Here is a 19,408-nt window from a genome sequence, read left to right as displayed (position 1 = left end):
TGTCAGAAAACCACTATGAATTTTTGGCTGTGGATGTAATAAGTTATTTAAAACTGTATTGTAAAAATTAGTAATCTTGCAACTTGATGAAAAATATTTGTTTTTTATTGATGAAGTACACTCAAATTAGGTAAATATAATCTAACTACGCTGAAAGAAAATTGTCTAATGAAGACTATATTTTAGGAATTCTGTCAAATGAAGACTTTTTTTTTTTTTAAACAGAACTCAATTCAGAGGGTTAAAGTTTTACCTTCCCTTAGCTGAATTTGTAACAACCTTAGTGTTAGTAAAGAATGAGTAATTGTATTTCCCAGGAATTGTGAAGTGGAAATTGGAGAGGCCATCATGAAATAAATGAAATGCACTTTTGCAGTGTTTCTTTAAAAGAATGTCACCTGACAGTTTTAGAAAAAGCTGTTGCAGCATCTGCCACTTCATACTGGCAGACAATAAATCCACGTAGAGGATTTCTGCATTCATTTGCCTTGTATATAGGGACTTTACGATGACACACAATAAATGTCTTTTTACTTCAGTCTGATTGACTGACGTAAAAGCCTTTATTTGAAAATATTTTAAAAGCAAAAATATCTGTGAAAGCTGCAAATTTTGAAAGAAAAAAATCAATATTTACTGTGAAATCTCTGAGTTGGCAAATGACTGGAATAACTTCTAAAGGGCATGGCCAAGAGGGTGGCACAGTTAGAGACTGAGGGTAGATACATTTGCATGTAGCCTATGAGGCATTAAAATGAATACAAGTTACTTTTCTCACTTCTATACTTGATAAAAAACCATAAAATACTTCATCTCTTTAAAAATGTTTTAAACTTTTGGTCTTCCCATCTCTAATATAAGCTTGGAGGGAGATGAAACATGTACATGGTTTAAATAATGTTATTTTCTTAACCGTTGTACTCTTAAATTTTGATGTTTTTCTATTCTTGCTGAGTCTCACTGGTTTTTACTTCCCCGCATATACTTCTCGCAGTAGTAACTTGCTGATGCACAGGGCAATACTTGAACGTTTCTGGGGTGTAAACTTAAATTTAGGTTGACAGTACTTAATTAAACGTGAAGCATGTTAACAGGAACTGTGTGTAGGGGGAAACTGCACTTCTGCTGTGAATTTTTTAAGTGGTGTTTTTTTTAAGCCTACTGTTTTTAGAGTTATCCTAAGTATTACAAAGAAGTCAGAGAAAAAAATCTTCCCAGGAGGACTAAGAACTTTCACTGAACTTGGGTTTTTTTGTAGTGCAGTCACTTCATATTTTATCTTTTAGAGCAGTCTCTAGATAAACCTTCAGGAATATCTGTACAGATAGATACTGAGTTGAGAAAAACCAGCACAAGTCCAGAGAATATGACTTGCTCACTTGCAGCCTCTAAGCTGTCATGTTTTGTTTGATCTGGGTCTTAAATGCAATAAAGGAATTGTAAAAATAATTTAATACAGCTCTGCAGAAAGCTGTGCTCAATCCTTGAATGTAAACAGATTCCAGGATGCCTGAGTTCCTCTGCATTTATTAATAGTTCTCACTCCTTTAAAGGCACCATTATGTAACTGCCATGTATTGAATGTAAATATTTGTATAACAATTTCAAAGGATTTTTTTTAGGCTAGTAAGCAAAGAGTTTTATAACAAAATATATTGCTACAGTCTCCTTTCCACAAAAGAAAAGCCTGTCGGGGAAACATCTATGGAATACTTAGCAGATGCAGTGTGAACCATGGATTCCTGGAGTTGCAGTTAACTTTTCCATACGGTATTCTAAGCAGCAGTTTCAACATGGTGTTCACAGAAAACAGATGGTTTCTAGAAGCTAATTAGGAATAGTAAAGTAATAGCTGATCATTTTAAATTCCCTTCTTGGGCATCTGCATCTCCACTAGAAATATTTCTGGGGAGGTTCAGAAAAAGGAGGAAAAAAAAAAAAATTTCCGGTGATCCAGTATATGCTTTCTAGAAAACCTTTTAGCATTATGTCCTTATTTTGGGAATAAGGCTGGGAATAAGGTTGCCTGTTATCCCTCAGACTTCCCACTTGCAATTGAATTAAAAAAGACTGTTGTTAATGTTGAATAGACAGTTTGTATCAATACAAATCATATCTCTAGGCATTTTCTTTGAGGTGGCTTCTAAGACAGCTGCTTGTTTGGGGAAGGCTTTGTACGTCAGACAGGTATCTGCCAGGCCATTTTAATGCACTGTACAGAGTGCACTGTGCTGCCAGTCCATTTTAATGTACCAGCAGAGAAAATGTCAGGGTAAGTAAAATCAAGTAACTATGACTGGATATGCTGAATGCAGATAAGAATTAAGACTCTTGCGGTGAATCTGCCAAAAGTAGCTGGGCTTGGGTTCTAATTTTGAACACTAGATCAGCCACTGACAGGGCCTTGACAGAGGTCTGCTTGGCACACATAGTGAAACTCTACCCAGAGCTAGTAAAAACAACATATGTCCCAGAAGCTGCTTAAGGAAGCTCTTTAAGCACTGGGGAATATCTGCAAAAGCCTTAGACCTTGAGAGTAGAAATAACGACACCAATAACCTCATAATGAAGGAGTAGTTGCCAGAACTATACCCCTGCTTTAGCAATAGTGACTAAATGGATTAAGGCTGATACTGCTGCAAACAAGTGGGGGGTGGTTGGAATTCTAAGCAGGACTCTAGTATGGACAGAAATTCTCTCAATGGGAGGAATTGCAAGAGCAGGAGGTGTAAAGTGAATCTGTTAGTATAACTCATATGTGAGATACAATGATGATATCCTGACACATTTTTGTTTAAGTGCCTGCTTTACCCTTTTATGGCCTATATTATCTCAAGACTGTGGTGATATTTCAGCATTTGAAGAGAATGTCAGAAATTATGCCCGAGGAAGCATTTTCTGCTCTTTGAGAGTATAAGATTCTTGTGGTCTAAGGAGGAGGAGGAGAATGACAAAAATTCAGGTGTTTCTGTTTCTGACACAAAGTACCTATAAGATATTAGTCATATGAGAAATTAGATCTGCTTGTTCAGGATCAGACAACTAATGGTCTATTAAGCCATACTTGTAATGGAAGTTAGCAGGAAAACAAAAGTCACACTATGTGCTGCTTAAATCGGGATGCTTCTCCAGACATTTTTGGAGATGGAACATATAAAATCTTGACCTGACCGCAGAAAACTGGAGGAATGGGGTTGGTGCCATGTTGCTGTATGTGTAATCAGAAGTGTGTGACAATGACAACCTGCTGCAGCGTTTGCTTCAAAGCCTGTGTAATTCTGAACGGATCCAGTATCTGCTCCTGATGTGCTACTAAACAGCACTCCATGGTGCTGCTGCTAGTTGCAAAGTATGTTTGTGGTATTAAGAGACTCCCCATGCTCCTTTTATTCTATTGTATTGCAAGCAGCCTCTAGGGTACAGTGTGCATTTCTGTGCAGTTGCCTACCCAGATGCAGGCCGTGGAGCTGTCTGTACCACAGACCTCCCTTCTGCGTGGAGCAGGGCTGAGTTTATAATCCATTTCCCTTCCAGAAGGATTGCTTGACAGTGAATAGGTGCAACTGCAGCCTGGCTTTAAGTTGGCTCTGATACAACAGCAGTGCACTGGCAGCAGCCCAGGCCTCAGCTGCTGGTATTGGTACCCAGGATGCCAGACTGCCTTTTGCAGAGTTTTATGCTGAGGCGTTGCTGCTGTTAGTATTGAATATGGCTGGATTAAAGCTACCCTGGATCTGTCTGCATGAGATGGAGTCTGTATTAGCAGAGTCAAGTTTAGAACTTGTATGCAGATACTATCATCTCCAACCTCAACATTATTTTTATTACAGAATAAATTAAAAGCCTATTGTAAATACACTTTTCAGTTCTTTATGCCATGATCTTACATCTGCTTAGTCTTGGTGAGGCCATAGCTTTGTTTTTTAGGAAGAGCAGGAGGAGGGAATTTGGAAGATTTTTGTTTTGCAAATTAATCCTAATAATGATGATGAAAAAAACCCTGTAATCTAGGAATTCCTGAATTGTTGCAGCTGACAGAATTACCTATGCAAATATTAGGTACATTTTGAACCGGATTGAACATTTTGATACTATTCTCTTTAAACTGGAATAGGGAGCATAGAGCAAAGGTATTGGAGCTGCAGTTTAGGTTCAGCCAGACTGAGCTGGACTTTGATTAATTCCACTTGTTTGGGATTTGTGATGGGAACATCATGAGAGATGCCAGAGAGGTGCTGCAGCTACAGTAGCTTCCAGTTCTGTGCAGGATAACGTGGCAATTCACCTGCTGGGGCTGCATTTGTTATTCTTAGCTGCCCCAGACTAGCCTAGGATCAGGAACACAGGGAGCACCCTCTGTATGGTTGGAGGTGATCGCCACGTCACTAGCTGTGTATGGATTACAGCTGGGAACCCTCATCTGTTCCCAGTCTTGTTGTAAACAGTGACATAGTTTCAGTTTTCATCTATATTTGTAGTTTAAATAACGTTTTAAAAAAATCATCTTTCATCAAAGTTGAAAACAGATATAATAGATACACATTCTAAAGAAAACTAGTTAACTGGGAAAAAAACCAAGAATGGTGAAGCAGTATTATTTATATGACACAGTGGGACTAGCAGGCACAAAACTACCTCGTAACTGCTCTCGCTGATATGTGTGTAATGAGAAAAAAATGATGATATCTCCATATATATAATGCTTGCTTCCAGTTCCATAGCCTGGTCTTAGTTGTAGCTTGAAGCAGACTGGGTTTTGGTTGTTGTTTGTATGTCTGTTTATTTAACCAGAAATAGGTGATTAGTGATTTCCAGACTGGCTAGCTTTGTACATGATGTGACTAGGAATGTGAAGGGATTCTTCTGCTGCATTTATTGGCTTTCTGATTGTAAAAAAAAAAAAAAAGTGATCAATGCAGTGAAAATAATGAGGTCTGATATATGAGGTCTTAAGCATCGTGAAAACAAAGTATGATGAAATGCTTGAACTGGTGATCTAAAAAAAACCAAAACCCAACAACTTGAAATTAACAGATGTAACCCAATTCACATTTTTCATTGTATTTAAATGGCTTTCAGTAACATATTAATGCTTTTAAGTAGCTTTTATATAGAGGAAAACGAGTTACTTGAAAAAAAAGCCCTCAGATAAAATAATGTATTTAGTGAACTATTGTGGGAAAAACAGAAATTTGGGAGACTGTCAGTTTAGCAGCAGTTATCTTGAGTAAAATTTTTGAAAAATAGATCAAGCCAAACCACTGAAAAGATTTGGCTGGCCAAAATCTCAAGATTATACAAACCTAAATTTTGCATTGGTCCTGCCATTATGTAAATTAGCTTTATGTAAGTCTAACGTCAGAAGAGGTTTTTATTACAGGACTAAATATGGTTTTTATTTGTTCTTCAATGAGTGGTAGGAGTCTGGGAGAAAGTACTGATACAAGTATTGCCAAACATAAAGTGGAAGAAAGTGAAAAAATCTTTTAAAGTGCCAGCATTGTTTTCTGAGGGTAGCAGAGCCTTCAGTGACTGGCCTTTAGTGTTGAGTTTCACTGTGGTTGATGTTATGATTTGAAAATTGTGCTTGCTCCATTTTACACTTCATAGTTCAGTATCTTATAGAAGGAGGCCTGGAATGTGTTTTTAAAGTTTTTTTTTTAAAAAAAAAAATTCAGTGGTTTGGAAATGGATCTTAAGTCATAATCTATATGATGTGTTGTTCCTGCTCTCTGAAAATTTATTTCCAGATACCAGTAATGAATTCTGAACTAATTAATTCAAAACAGGATGATCTTTCTCATGCATTTCAAAAGCACCTATCATATAATTGATACAGAGCTCCACAAAACAAGATAATGTTACCAGATGCTTCCAATGTTCAGCAGTGTCTCTGATGTTTTGGCTCAGCAGAAACAGTCATCCAGACCACCTTAGGGGGTTTTAATATTTAGTAGTTTATTGCTGATTTATGACCCTATATGCATCTTTTTCACCTTCCAATTTGCTCACACTTTACCTAAAAATGAACCCCAAACAAGAGAATGACTCAGCATTTAATTCAGAAAAACTCCTGAGTCACCTAAATCCTCTGCCTAACTCACCAAAGTAGAGTTCCAACTGCTAATAGCAATAAAAGTGTAACACAGTGGGATTTTAAAAAAGGATATCTGAAACCCTTCACCCAAGCCTTATAGCAGATGCCACAAAAGTCAGCTAACTGAGAAATGGGGCTTAGCACTTTTTTTCTGTACTGTTACATGGTTTAGAGAATTTGGGGTGCAGGGTTGCTTTTGTTCTGTGCTTTGGGGTGTGGGGGGGTCCATTTTGCTTTTTTTCTGAAACTTGTGTATGTTTATTCAAAGGAAGAACTGACATTTTCAGACATGAAGGAATAGACGTGTGTGAGATTTTGTTGGTTTTTGGTTTTAAGGAGAAACAGTTGGAGATACTTTTTTTTCTGGCAGAACTTGCGGTATAACAGTATTGATACATCTGTTCTTTTGTTTCTGCCTAAAAATGTTGCTTTTCCTCTGTCTTCATAATCCATTTGTTGTCTGAACATGAAATCAAAGACGTTTCTACATCTTCAAATGTTTTTTACATATGTTTATCTGCTTAGTAAAGCAATTCAGAATCAGCAGCAACAGACTTAGAGATAATATCAGTTGAAGTTGTGAGCCAATGGAGTTAAACTGGATCCCTGAAAGTTTCTGTTTCCTGTATTACTGTAATTTTGCTCACATTTCTAAGCATCTAATAATTCAATTAATCAGTTATATCCTCATTGTTTTTATACTTGGTGCAAGTTTTAGCAAGACTTCTTTTTATGTGAAGTGTATATGAAGGGGACAGAACTGAAAGACCCAAATTTATAGGGTACTTAAACTTTTTCCCCTCCTATTGCAGTGCTGTGAGAAACAGCTTTGAATGAGTACAAGATTGAAACCCTGACAGAATAATAGATAGATCAGAAAACAATAGATTTTTTTTATATCTCTACATAACAATGTTAAATTGCAGCGAGTCATGCATTTTGGCTAATATATTGCATCTTAGAGTTACTTAATTTGATTTTTTAAATAGAATTTGAACAGGAACCTGACTTTAGCAGCTACTACATGAACAATTGAAGCCATAGGAAAACCACAGAATCATAGGATGGGTTGGGTTGGAAAGGACCTTTAAAGGCCATCTAGTCCAACCCACTGTAATGAGCAGGGACATCTTCAGCTAGATCAGGTTGCTCAAGGCCCTGCTCAAACCTGACCTTGAATGTTTCCAGGGATGGGGCATCTACCATCTCTCTGGGCAACCTGTGCCAGTGTAAAACTGTAAAACTTCCATTTAAAGCTTATAGATTCATGAAAAATTATTTGTACCCTTCATCAAAGGACCTTTCCAGATTTCTACCTTTTCTTTATTCTTTCTGCACTGGCCACAAACACTGAGTTTGAATTTGTCTATGGAAAAAATAGTTTTCATTTCAAGAACTGCTGCTTCTGTTAAGCTCTCCAGGAAACAGTGTCTGCCGATGAACAGTGGAAACCTTGGATTGCAGTAGATTATTGCTGCATGCCACTTCTGATCTAAAGAATCAGTGAAATGAAAGTACATTGGCCATATGGTTTCATTTTTTAAAGTTTTCCGTAGTATGTGAATGCCATGTTTTTCAAGTAAGGTCATTAGCTAAGGGCACTGATTTCTATCATAGTGCAAAAGGGGTAATTTTGTGGGGGGAAAAAAAGGTATAACTTATATTTTAACCGCATTTGTGTTGTGGAACAGGATGTCATTAAATCCATAAGACTTTACTGAACTGGATGAGCTGGCTATCTGTCCTTATATGTATAGTTTTAATGTTCCTTCATAATACAAGTAGCTTTTATTTTTAGACCAGTTACTCAGTGGTAAGATGGAAGGTTAGCTGTGTGAAGTCAGGTACTATTTTTAGTTCTATATTAGGCTTCCCAGTTACACCACTTCAGCAACGAATCTGTTGTGCTGACTTTTGAGCTGCTGTGATTAAGGCACCTATGGGCAAAGATACCATCTCTGTCTTATAGCTGAAAGTACTGTTGTTTGGGGGTTTTTTTTGTTTTGTTTTCAGACAAACTGGATTATGGTCATGTGTTATGAGCTGCATTTGTTTATTATGTCTTTCCAATTTCCACTTATTCCATGTTTAGTAAGGCTGCTGTTTCTTTGTGTAACTCTTGAAATTGAGAAGCATGATATTCGCTTCAATATACTGAAATGATTTGACTCTTGTTGAAGTAGTGGATAATACTGTGGGAAGGGTTGTGCTGGGGTGTTTTGTGTTAGAGACAGATGAGTTATACAGTATGATTCAAAATTTCCAGAATTTTAGTCCTTTTCAGCTGTAATTATCTGCTATCTAAATAGCTGCACATAATCAGTGCAATACTTAAAATACGATTTTTGCAGAAAAAGATCCGTTTTGCTGTTTGGAAAAACTGATGAATGGACCTTGCCAGAAAGTCCTACAGTACTGGAAGGCTTTAAGACACAAATACGTGTAGGAACTCACTTTAACTTGTGCATATTTCTACAGCTTATTTTTCTTACTGTCATTTCCATTGCAGTGAGGATGATCTATTTGAATCCCACCCAAATGCAATCTTCCATTTCCATATGTGTTCGTCTTCTGAGTTAAACTTCGAGAGGTTAAAAAATATATGCAAAAATCTGTTTAAAATTGAAATAAAACTAAAATGTGATATGTGCTCTATTCTGTCATCTGTTCCCAATATCTATATGAGTTGTGGTGACCTGACCACTCTGTTTATGCAGTCTTTCTGCATTGTCATACTGTATTAGGCGTTTCCTGGGCTTGCTGCCAGACTTTTTCTGTTTACAAGGCAGCAGGCAAAGATTTTACATTTCTGTTTTGTTTCTTACTCTTTAGATTCCCTGTGGGACAGAAAGGTTCGTCTCCTTCTCCACTGCTGTTCTTCATCACTGAGTATCAGTGAAAGAACGTTCACTTTTTAATGATGACTGTAATAATACGATACAGCCATTGATCAAATAGTCATTTAGGAAGCTGGCCTAGAAGAATTATTTTCGTTATGGTCTTTGTTTCAATATTTTTTTTTAAATTTTTTTCTGTTTTTCTAAATAGGTTAAGAAGCTGCCTTTACCCAAGGCAGGCAAATTCAACATTTATAAATTTTTAAAACCAGAAAACTTAGGGGTTTTTTTTCTCAGTGTTTACTGAATTTAATAAACTTGAAGGAAAAGACAAAAGGGTGCCAGATACCAAACCTCAAATGGTAAATCAGTCAATGTCCTGTGGAAGTTCTGACCTAGAAATCAGATTTATTATATCGTTTTATTGCAGTGTCCAGCAGAGCTGAGGAGGCCCTCAGACCTTTCACAAGCTGTGGTTGTGCATAGCTTCATCCGTGTGAGTAATTCCATTGACTGCAATGGAATTGCTCTCAAGTCTACAGCTAACCAACTTGCATGGGTTAAAAAGACACTTTGGAGATCGAAGACCAAAAACCAGGTGAACTACTTGAATTAGCCTTAGAGAAAAAGGAACATCAACATGTTTACACAAACAGATTAACTGAGACTGTTTGAAAGGTCTTAGAGCCTACAAGTAAATTGCAAACAAAAAAAATCCCACTTTTTAAAAAGTTTCTTTATTTTGTCAATAAATATAGGAGATTAATATAAAGGAAAATCACAGTCTTTAAAAGCTGAAGTAAATTTGCTGGTCGAGATGCACAGTCACATAAGATCAGGTAATGAATGTCTTAATTTTGTAACACAGTCGATGTGTCTGCATTCTTTCTGCATGATCTGATCTCTGTTACTGTATTTCACATTTTAGTTGCAGGCAAAATAATTGTGCATCTGAGCCTTAGAAATCAAAAGGTATTTGACTTAATTCCAATTATTTTTAGAGAACAAAGGAGATTTTTTTTTTTTTTTCCCCTGGTCTACTAATGACCTCATGGAAGTTGGCTGTTGGGGAAGTTACTATGATGCGGTGTGTAGTCCTCATAGCTATAGCCAGCAGAAAAGGTGTCTAGAGTCTATCAAGCCCATGGTTATATGTTCTCAAGCTTTAGGACTCCTCAGCCTACCCTCTAGCTGTTTCGGGCAGATGTGACCAGTCTTAGTAGCATTTGAGCTCTTTCAGGCACTGTGTCAGAGGTTTGTAGCTTGCTTACCCTTCTTTTGGTGTTGTGTAATGTTTTTTAATTTGGAAGTTCACAGAGATTCTGTAGTAGGGCTGTCACAGAGAACAAACTGGTGAGGAACAGAAGTTTCTGCAAGTGTCAAGCACTTCTCTGTACCAGCATGCATCTTATCATGACCTGATTTTCCAGGTTTACTACGTATCTGATGTAGTGTTTTGTTGCCGTTCTTGTGTACGGTGTGGGTTTCCATATTGCCTGGCTCTTGAATGGTTTCTTTTTTGCCTGCTTCCAAAGCACTTAGCATAGTTGCCTTTGACGCGGTCATTTCTACCAAATGAATAGGTAGGTTAAAAAAAAAAAACACCCTGGCAATTACAGTATTTTTTTAAAAGGGCATGTCAGGGGCTCATTGGATTGACTTTCTCTGTATTTCTACTTCCCGGGTATATTCTAGCTACCCATCTATCTGGCTATTCTCTCACAGTTTACTGAAGACATGTCAGGAAATATGACTCACTATAACCAGGCAAATTTCCAGACTAGCTTAGTACTTCAGTCGTGAAGGATACTGATGGCTTAGTAAGCAGTTAAGAATACTGGTTAAACACATACACCCTCTTTTCCTTGGTCACGCTGTGAAAGTGCAGAGACCAAGGGGAAGTTCCAAGGTAAGAAAATCTGTTAAAATCACAGTACTCTGTAGGAAAGAGTGGGAACACCCTTTTCACCTTCCTTTTTGAGTTCCTGAGGCTGCCCAGAGGAAACTTGCCTTTTGAAAGTTAAGTCTGCACCTGTTGGTGATGGAACTGAAATAAAAAACAGAGAACTGACCTGTTTCTGCAGGAGTGCTTTCCTTGCATTTTGCACTTCGGGACATGCATAAACCCTCGAACTGTAAGCCTGACAGCTTCAAAAAGGATCTGCAAGGATTCTAATGATTTAAATCACACTGTTTGTATGGCAGTGAAGAGGGAGTGGCAGTGCTAACTTTATTTGAAAAGGGGGAAACAAAAACGATGATTGCAAATATGACCTGACTGGCAAAATAGACAAATATTTGACTTTTGCTTACTCAGAAATAAAGGTCGATGCAGGGGGCAAAGGGCAAAACTGTCAGGACAGCCTAGCTGTAATCTGCCCCAGTCAAAGAGGAGTAGCATTTCTCAGCAGAAATGTGGAGACCCCTCACGCTGAAGGCGGTAGCAGGGAGGTTGTATCTAGATTTGTCATGTGGACATTTAAGAAATTATTCTTTTTTCAGCAATTAATGGGAAGAAACCTACTTCATGTTTTTAAAGAATTTCAGCCTCAAATGCCTGTCGCTACTGCTGAGGTGAAAACACATACACAGCTGTAATTGTGCATGCCAGTTTTCCGTTTGCCTGGTATGTTATGTGCTTCCTTTTTAAAATATTTATACCATATCCTGTTTCCTTGAAGTCACTAGATATAAATATTTCTTCCATTGTTAAAACAAATACAAATAATCTTGCATATTTTTTCCAGTTTTGATTTTTCAGTTCCATTTTCAGCTGATGTGGAGAATTTGTCATGCAGAGACGCTTTCCCCAGGCACAGGGTGTGGCTCTTCAGACTTAAACTGTACAGTCCTGTTGCTGGTTACTTAAATTGAATCAACCATACTAAATTGAGCCAAACTATTTGTTTTTACAGCTCTTCCTTCTGCATTTAGAGTGAAGCATATTTGTAGGGCTGGAATAAATACCATTTATCCAGGGAGCTCCTGGCTGAAGGGTGTTGATGTATAGTTGCAGAACTCTCTTCAGTGCTAAAGATTTGAGAGAAATTGAATTCTTTAGTAATTTTTCATGGTGGCAGTCTGTCTTTTTTTTTTAGTGTTTTTCTTTCCTCTGAAGGTTGGAGGGCAAATGACTTGTGCATAAAAGCTTGTTTATATAATTCAATTTTTTTAATTGTAACTTCATGGCTTTAAACTCCAACAGGGGAGGTTCAGACTGGACATTAGGAAAAAATGTTTCCCAGAAAGAGTGGTCAGACAGTGGAATAGGCTGCCCAGGGAGGGGGTGGAGTCACCATCCCTGGATGTGTTTAAGGGTCGTTTGGATGAGATGTTGGGGGATATGGTGTAGGGGAGAACTTTGTAGAGTCGGGCTGATGATTGGACTCGATGATCCCAAGGGTCTTTTCCAACCTGAATGATTCTGTGATTCATCATAAAGCACAATTATTAAATACCTGTTGAATTCTGTCTGTAAAAGATCTATCATTATTTATGTTTCTTCTGGTGGGAATGTATCCTCTGCTTCTTAGATTCAGAGGTGGGAGTAGGGTTTGGTGTAAATTACATTTCTAGGCCTGTGTGATGGTAATGGGAAAGGGAGTTCTGTATGAATCACACAATTTGTATATTCTAGTCCAGTAGCTTGACATAACTGAAGAAGTATTTCTCTGGAAAGAGCAAACTTCTTTGGTTATAAATATTTGTCAGAAATTATGTATTTTAAAAGATAAATATGATGGGTGTTTGTGACATTAAAACACTGCACTAGTAGACAGGAGGGGATCATGAAACTGATTTTTCAAACAGATGTTTTTCTCTCCCTTCCCTTTCCAACACCCTGTTTTCACATTTTGACTTGCATTTTTGTGCATTCCTGCGAGTTTGTGCTTCTTTTTTTTTTTTCCTGTTTGTGAACCACATTTTTGTGCTTTCAGCTGTGTGATTCTGAAGTGGTTTTACCATTAATGGTCTTGCAAACTACTGTTAGTCATGCCATTTCTGTAACATAATGCTTATTTAGTAATATGTACCTCTGTTAGGGCTTTGTGTTTTTCTAAAAACGTCATCCATTCAGTGTCCCAACATTTCCTCAAATGGGCAAGGGGGAAGTTTTATGAGGAAAGACTGCTTTTTTCGTAACAAGCAATTCAAGTTTTGAATCATTGATCATTGAGCCTCATGCATACTTGTTTGGGTTTCTTGCAATTGAAGCCAATTAAAATTTAATTCTCCTGCTGTTGCTTGAATTATGTTGTCCTCTGATCTTTAGTCTAATGGTGAACAGAGCCTTTTTGAGCCCATTGGGAAGCAGTGGTGCCCAGAGTCATTTGCACATCATCTCAGAAAGCTAAGGTGGGAGTACCAGTGAAAGGATTCTGTCCAAACAGACACACAATAATGCTGTGGGTGACCCCACTGAAAAAGAAAATATAATACTGACATTCAGTTATAATGTTTCTGAGACTTCTCGTGCATTTTTGCTTTTCCCTCTTTGCTTGTGTTCCTACTTGTAATTTTAAGTCATTAGAAGTATTTTTAAAGGACTGAGTACAAGTCAAATCCAGTCCCATCCAAATATGCACTACTCTGCTGTGTACAGTGACATATTTTGAACAAAAACAGTGCAACAAGACAACCTAATAGCAGTATGAGTTGTCAGAGGAGCACCAATAAGTCACTTTTTATTCTAAGTAAAGGGAAGGCAGTGAAGTTACCAGCAGAACATAGGCAATACATTACTAGGAAAGGGTATTGTACTTAGAAATAAATAGTTTAACACATTTTTTAAACCTGTTAATTGAAACATCCAGAGTTAACAAGATAACATTTTTCTAAAGTGTTCCTAAAACAGTTTTTCAAAATATATTTCACTTTCCTGTGTGGGAGAAAAAAAAAAGAATTCAAGGAAGTGTGAAACTCCTTTGGTGTAAGCCTTTGTAGTGTTGGCTATAATGATAAACCCTAAAAACTTCCTTGTGCAGCTCTGTATATGCCTTCCATTTAAAAAATCAGATTTAAAATAGAATTATTTTTGCCTGTGGACAAACAAATCACATTCATCTTGTTCTTTTAAAAGAGCATTATGTGTGATAATAAAAGCCACAGACAGGAGAGACGTTCTGATTGAGCTTTATGGCAAGGCTGCCGATGGAAAGCATGCATTTGAAGTAGCTGTACAGAGTTTTTGTGGATGTAAACTAGGAAGTGGCCCAATCTGAACCTCAAAAATGACCTAATGACTGTAATTGAAAAAAAGCTCTCACCACTATTGAAAATCAGATCTCATTTGGGTGCTTAATCTCTTCAAGGTGTCTAAAGCTTTTTACATTTTCAATTTCATGCATAGAAACTCACAGCATCAGGACTAGCAAGAGGATTGTTACTTGAATGAATGACTACATATTTGACTATTTTTGCTATGGTACACTTATATGCACTTTTTACTTTAAAAGACATTTTAGGAAATATTTTGAAGGACTGAACCAATGCACCAAATGCAGCAAAACAAAGAATGGGTAAGGTATAGAAACTTAGTAGAAAGAAAAACAGCATTTGTTGTACACTAGTTTGACAAACAAAATTTTGATCCCTAACTTACTGGAATGACTGATGTGCTATTCATATGTACAAGTTCTACTGCTAATGAAACTCAAAAAAAAAAAAAAGCCAAAACCATCAATAAGTGTTCAAATTTTTTTGTTTGTTTTTAAATTTCTAAACTGATTCAGTCCTGCTCAAAGCTGTAAAAAATTGCTATGTGATCTAAGTATAGATATTCTTTGAAGCAGAATTGTGTGATTTGCAGGTTAGACCATAGCAGACCTGCAGCATTCAAAATCCCATGCAAACAATTTATCAATTTCAGCTTTCCCTTAATATTTTTTTAAATGATAAGTAAGCAAAACACTGTTATCATTAATTGAAGCATATACATTAATTTCAATTCTGTAGGAAATGAAGACTGTTTATTTTAGCGTCTGTTTGCACATTGGGAGCTGCTCCTTTGACTTTTATTATGATAAAGGCCTAGAAAAATAACCATTAGATTGTACTTTTAGAAAAACAAGATTTTCACGAACATGATTTTAAAAATACTTCCTTCACCTCATAATATGTGGTTATTTGAGATTGGTAAGTTCTAGCAGATCTTTATTCCTTGTTCAATACACTTTTTCAATATTTTTTTTTTTCTTCTTGTGTATTTTATGCATAGCCAATCTGGACTATCTGCAGGGAGAAGGAGGACTTCCAGTATTCAGGGCTAGCATATAGGTAGAATCTATGTAAACCTTTCTCATACTTGCATTTATCTGGCTTCCAGTTCAGTGTAGTTTAGTATCTTTTACAGTAAGCTAAAGTCTGTCTTGGTCCGTGACTGACAGACCCCCTCCCCAGTAGCCATTTACAAAGATTTTAAGGCATATTTCTAAAGGTACTCCTGTCATCTTTTGTGCACAGGTCTGACCTTTCCTTTGTAGAATTGCACTGCAGACAACAAAAGGATGATGCTGCATACAGTTATTTCCCAGAGTCTAACATAAGACCTGTCATTCTCTCCTCTCTTACTCTCAGCTCAGATGTTAGACTGGATGGCTTAAGGGGTGAGGGGGAGGTTTTGAATCAGAACAGAAAAATTAATTTTAGGTTCTGCTAAATCACATTATTTAACTTGAACCTGCTCAAAACAGCACTGCAAGGGCACTGGAGGCACGAGTAGAGCAGTGATAGGTAGGCAAGAGCTTGTGGAAATGGCCCCTGGTTTTGGGGACCTTGAGTGTGAACTTGTGTTTCTCAGAACATCTCTGCCTGTGTCCAGCAATGCTACTGGGAGGTGTTCTGAAAGCTTTCTCACGGCTTTTCCTGGAGTGGTGGGTTTGCGTTGGTTGCTGGATTCCTGAAATCTGTGGAAATGATAATGAGTACTCTTATTAGTAGAGACAGTTATTTAGTAGACAGGAATAAACCCCATGGTAGAAAACCTTCCCTTTTGAGAAGAGGAGGCTGAGGGGAGACTTCATGGCCCTCTACAACTCCCTGAAAGGAGGGTGCAGAGAGGGGGAATGAGTCTCTTGACCCAAGGAACCAGCGATAGGACAAGAGGGAATGGCCTCAAGCTGCGCCAGGGCAGGGTCAGACTGGCTCTTAGGAAGTATTTCTTTGCAGAAGGGGTTGTTGGGCGTTGGAATGGGCTGCCCAGGGCAGGGGGGGAGTCCCCATCCCTGGAGGGGTTGAAGAGTCGGGTTGACCCAGCGCTGAGGGATCTGGTGGAGTTGAGAACGGTCAGTGTGAGGTTCATGGTTGGACTAGATCATCTTCAAGGTCTTTTCCAACCTCGATGATTCTGTGATTCTGTGAATTTACAGCCTTTTGAATCCAGTTATCACTGCCTCTTCAGTTAACCAGAAGCAGCAGTTTCAAGTACAGCTGAAAATGTCTCTCATCCATGAGAGCAGATCGTCATTGCGATGGTAGGATGACAATAAAAGGATTTGGCGATGGCTCGAGTCCTTTGGCTGCGTAACACAGTGACACAAACGCTGAATACTGCGTGTGGCACAGCGGTGAGGATCTTGCTGTAAGGGCACGGGCTGTTATTCCTGGGTTAGCTGCCATGACAACTGCACGGCTGGCGAGTGCCCCGTGTGGGTGTTCTTACAGAGAGCTGAGGGTCATTGATATTCTGAGTGTTTCTCAGAATACTGCAGGCAGTAGAGACCCCTTCCTGCCAATGTTTACAATTATCATAGCGGGTAAAATATGCAAGTAGTGTTGACAGATATCTGGGAAGGAAAAAAGCCAGTTTCCCTAAAAGCAGTTTCTTATTTTACCTTTTTAATTACATGGTTTTACCAAATGGTTCCAACTTTCTTAGCTTCTACATAGCTTTTATTCCCAGATCTCATGTGGATGTGCAGTGTTAAAAAGAATGGGGAAACAATTACACAGTAAAATTTCAATCCATTTACATTTCAAAAATAGCTTGTTACCTGCAAACTTTTTTTCCTTACAAGGGAGTTAGAATGAGTTCGGTGAAATTTCTTGTTGTCGCATTTTTTGTTTTAATTGTTTTTAAGGCAGGCAGTTGCTCCTTCACAAGCTGACTTTTATTGGCTTTTGAGGAGTGAGGTTTTTTGCAGGTCCTTGGTTTTGTGTTTTTTAAATAATGTCTAAAACATTTTTCTTTCTGATAGCCCCATCCTTCTTGAAAACATTATAACATCATTACTGGGACAGTTAAGAACAGACAGAGCTGCAAAGGGCATGAAAGGGATTCTATATGTCTTTGTTTCTTGAATATGGAATATCTTTTAATAAAAGGGAGAATTAATTTTTTTTAACAGGACATTAAAACATGGAAATTAAATGCCTTGGAGCATAAAATAAATTTGTAGATGCAATCATTTTAACTTGACAGATTTTCCCACAAGCAATTAGTGTAAGAGTACAAGAAGCTTTGATATTTGAGTAGTGTTTATAGCCAGTCTTGTCAAAGTCATCAGCATGCGTGGGTAGTTATTGGCAAAAATACAGGTGTTAAATGTGTTTTTGGAGGTGAGGGACAGTCATATTTTACATTCTTGGCCCTGAGGTTTCCTGGACTACTGGGAGAGCTGAAGTACTTGAGAACTGGAATGTTTCTGTCATTATAAAACAACATTATGGTATCACTGGGAAAAGGAAGACACAAACTTATTAATTGTTGCTGACTAACCAGAGATTTAGTATTTGACGGTACTGCATTTGTTTATGTTGCTTTGTATATTTTGCTGTCAAGGTGACATGCTTGCAGGACTTCTTTGGAGATGATGATGTCTTCATTGCATGTGGGCCTGAGAAATACCGGTATGCTCAGGATGACTTCGTGTTGGATCACAGCGGTAAGACTGTACATCCTAAACCCACTGAAATAGTCAACTTAATTGAGAATTCTTCCCCCTGCTCCTCCCAACCCTGCCCCATTGTTCAATCCTCAAGTGTGTGATTTAGGAAAATATACATGGGAATATATGGATTAAAAAGTTTTTCCAAACCATCATCTGGATTCTGTAAGCCTGATAAATGCACTAACAAACCTGATCTATTTTCTTGGAAAACAGACCCCTTCTAAAGTTACATGAAAACCAGCATTGAATTTGAAAAGGTTCAATCCTGGATCTAATGGATCTAAAATCTGTTAAAAACATGCACTTTTGACATCTGTGACTGTAAGATGATTTCCATATTGCTGTCTTCATGAGATTTTTGAAAAATCATATATGTAACCACACTCATTTCAGGTCTTGAATTGTCCTGCTAGACAATTCACACATTCCAGTCTTCTCTGCTATAGACCAAGTGTTTTTTCTGTCTATATTGTAGACAGCTTCTACAGCTGTAGGATCACCCTGATTTTCTTTTATGAAAAAATTGATCTTTGGTAAAGAAAATTTGCCCTGGCAAGAATCATTGGATTATTTAAGGAGAGTTTCAGATTGTGAATAAAAGGGGGTTTTTTTGCCTTCCTCTTGGGTAACTGAAAGCAGAAGCACCTGCTGTTTTTCTAGTTCTTACAAACACCATAATTTCTTTACAAAATCTTCAGTTATATCAAGAAGTATAGGTTTACATCTAGCCACTGGTCCATACGTTTGGATGGATGGAGGATTCATCTGGCTCCCATTCTGTTATTGCCAGCATGCTACTTTTCTGGAACTGCGTGATTATGTTGGTTCAGCTAGTGTGGAGGTGACAAGAAGGGTATTTTTTTTACATAATTTTAGGCTAGCTAAGATACGATTTTATTCTTGTGCAGGAGTGGAAGAGCATGCTTGCGTTAATTCACACTACAGATCCCAGTCTGGGCAAAATCATAATTTCCCTTGGAGATTTTAAGGCCATAAGTTTGCTTTTTCCCCTTATACTATGCACAGACTAATTGGGTTCATTTCCTTTCCGAGAACCCAGTGATGGGGGGGTGGGGGGGATGTTCTCCCTTTGTCTCTTCAGCTTCGGTGGTCCTTTCTTTCTCTCATAACTCTGGGGGTCTTAATGGACAAAAGCAGGTTAGGTACAGAGTGGAACATGACTTGACTGGCAGGGCATGCAGCTCTGCTTACTATTTTTGATGGTGATGTGGCATCACAATGATGGCATTGACATTGTAGTGATGAATAAAAGGGACAGAATTAGGAGGGAAAGTTTTATATGATTCCATTGGGAGTGATTTGCTAACTATAGGAATTAAAATGTTTCCAAAATGTCAATGCATGTATGCCTATTGATTCCTTTCCCCTTTAGGTTGTCCTTTATTTAATGACATATAGGTGATGGTAAGTGGCAGTGATCTATTGTCTCAGCCTTTTGGAAACAATAGACGTTTTTCACCTCTTTAGAAATTGGTCACCACATCACTTTCTTGCAAAAGAAGGTAAGTGGGGCTTGCTGTGCAGGTGCCTTATATGAAGCTGCTGTTACATCATGCAGGATTTAC

At 37.9% G+C, this 19,408-nt stretch overlaps 1 protein-coding gene across 9 annotated transcripts in view; it reads left to right on the top strand.

Annotated features, from left to right (window-relative positions):
* Positions 1–19,408, top strand: part of DCLK2 (doublecortin like kinase 2) — a 99,147-nt gene that overhangs the window by 29,849 nt on the left and 49,890 nt on the right. For all 9 annotated transcript variants that reach the window (XR_012623215.1, XR_012623214.1, XM_074823825.1 and 6 more), the window contains one exon: positions 17,714–17,816. Coding sequence is in view for 7 of the 9 variants with exons in the window: in XM_074823825.1 (XP_074679926.1) it covers positions 17,714–17,816 (103 nt within the window). In the remaining 2 variants the exon portion in view is untranslated. The remainder of the gene's footprint in view (positions 1–17,713; positions 17,817–19,408) is intronic.

Source organism: Strix aluco, chromosome 4 (assembly GCF_031877795.1).
Source record: "Strix aluco isolate bStrAlu1 chromosome 4, bStrAlu1.hap1, whole genome shotgun sequence".
NCBI classification, from domain to species: domain Eukaryota; kingdom Metazoa; phylum Chordata; class Aves; order Strigiformes; family Strigidae; genus Strix; species Strix aluco.
The sequence above is the reverse complement of the archived record's forward strand: the minus strand, read 5'-3'. Positions and strand labels throughout refer to the sequence as shown.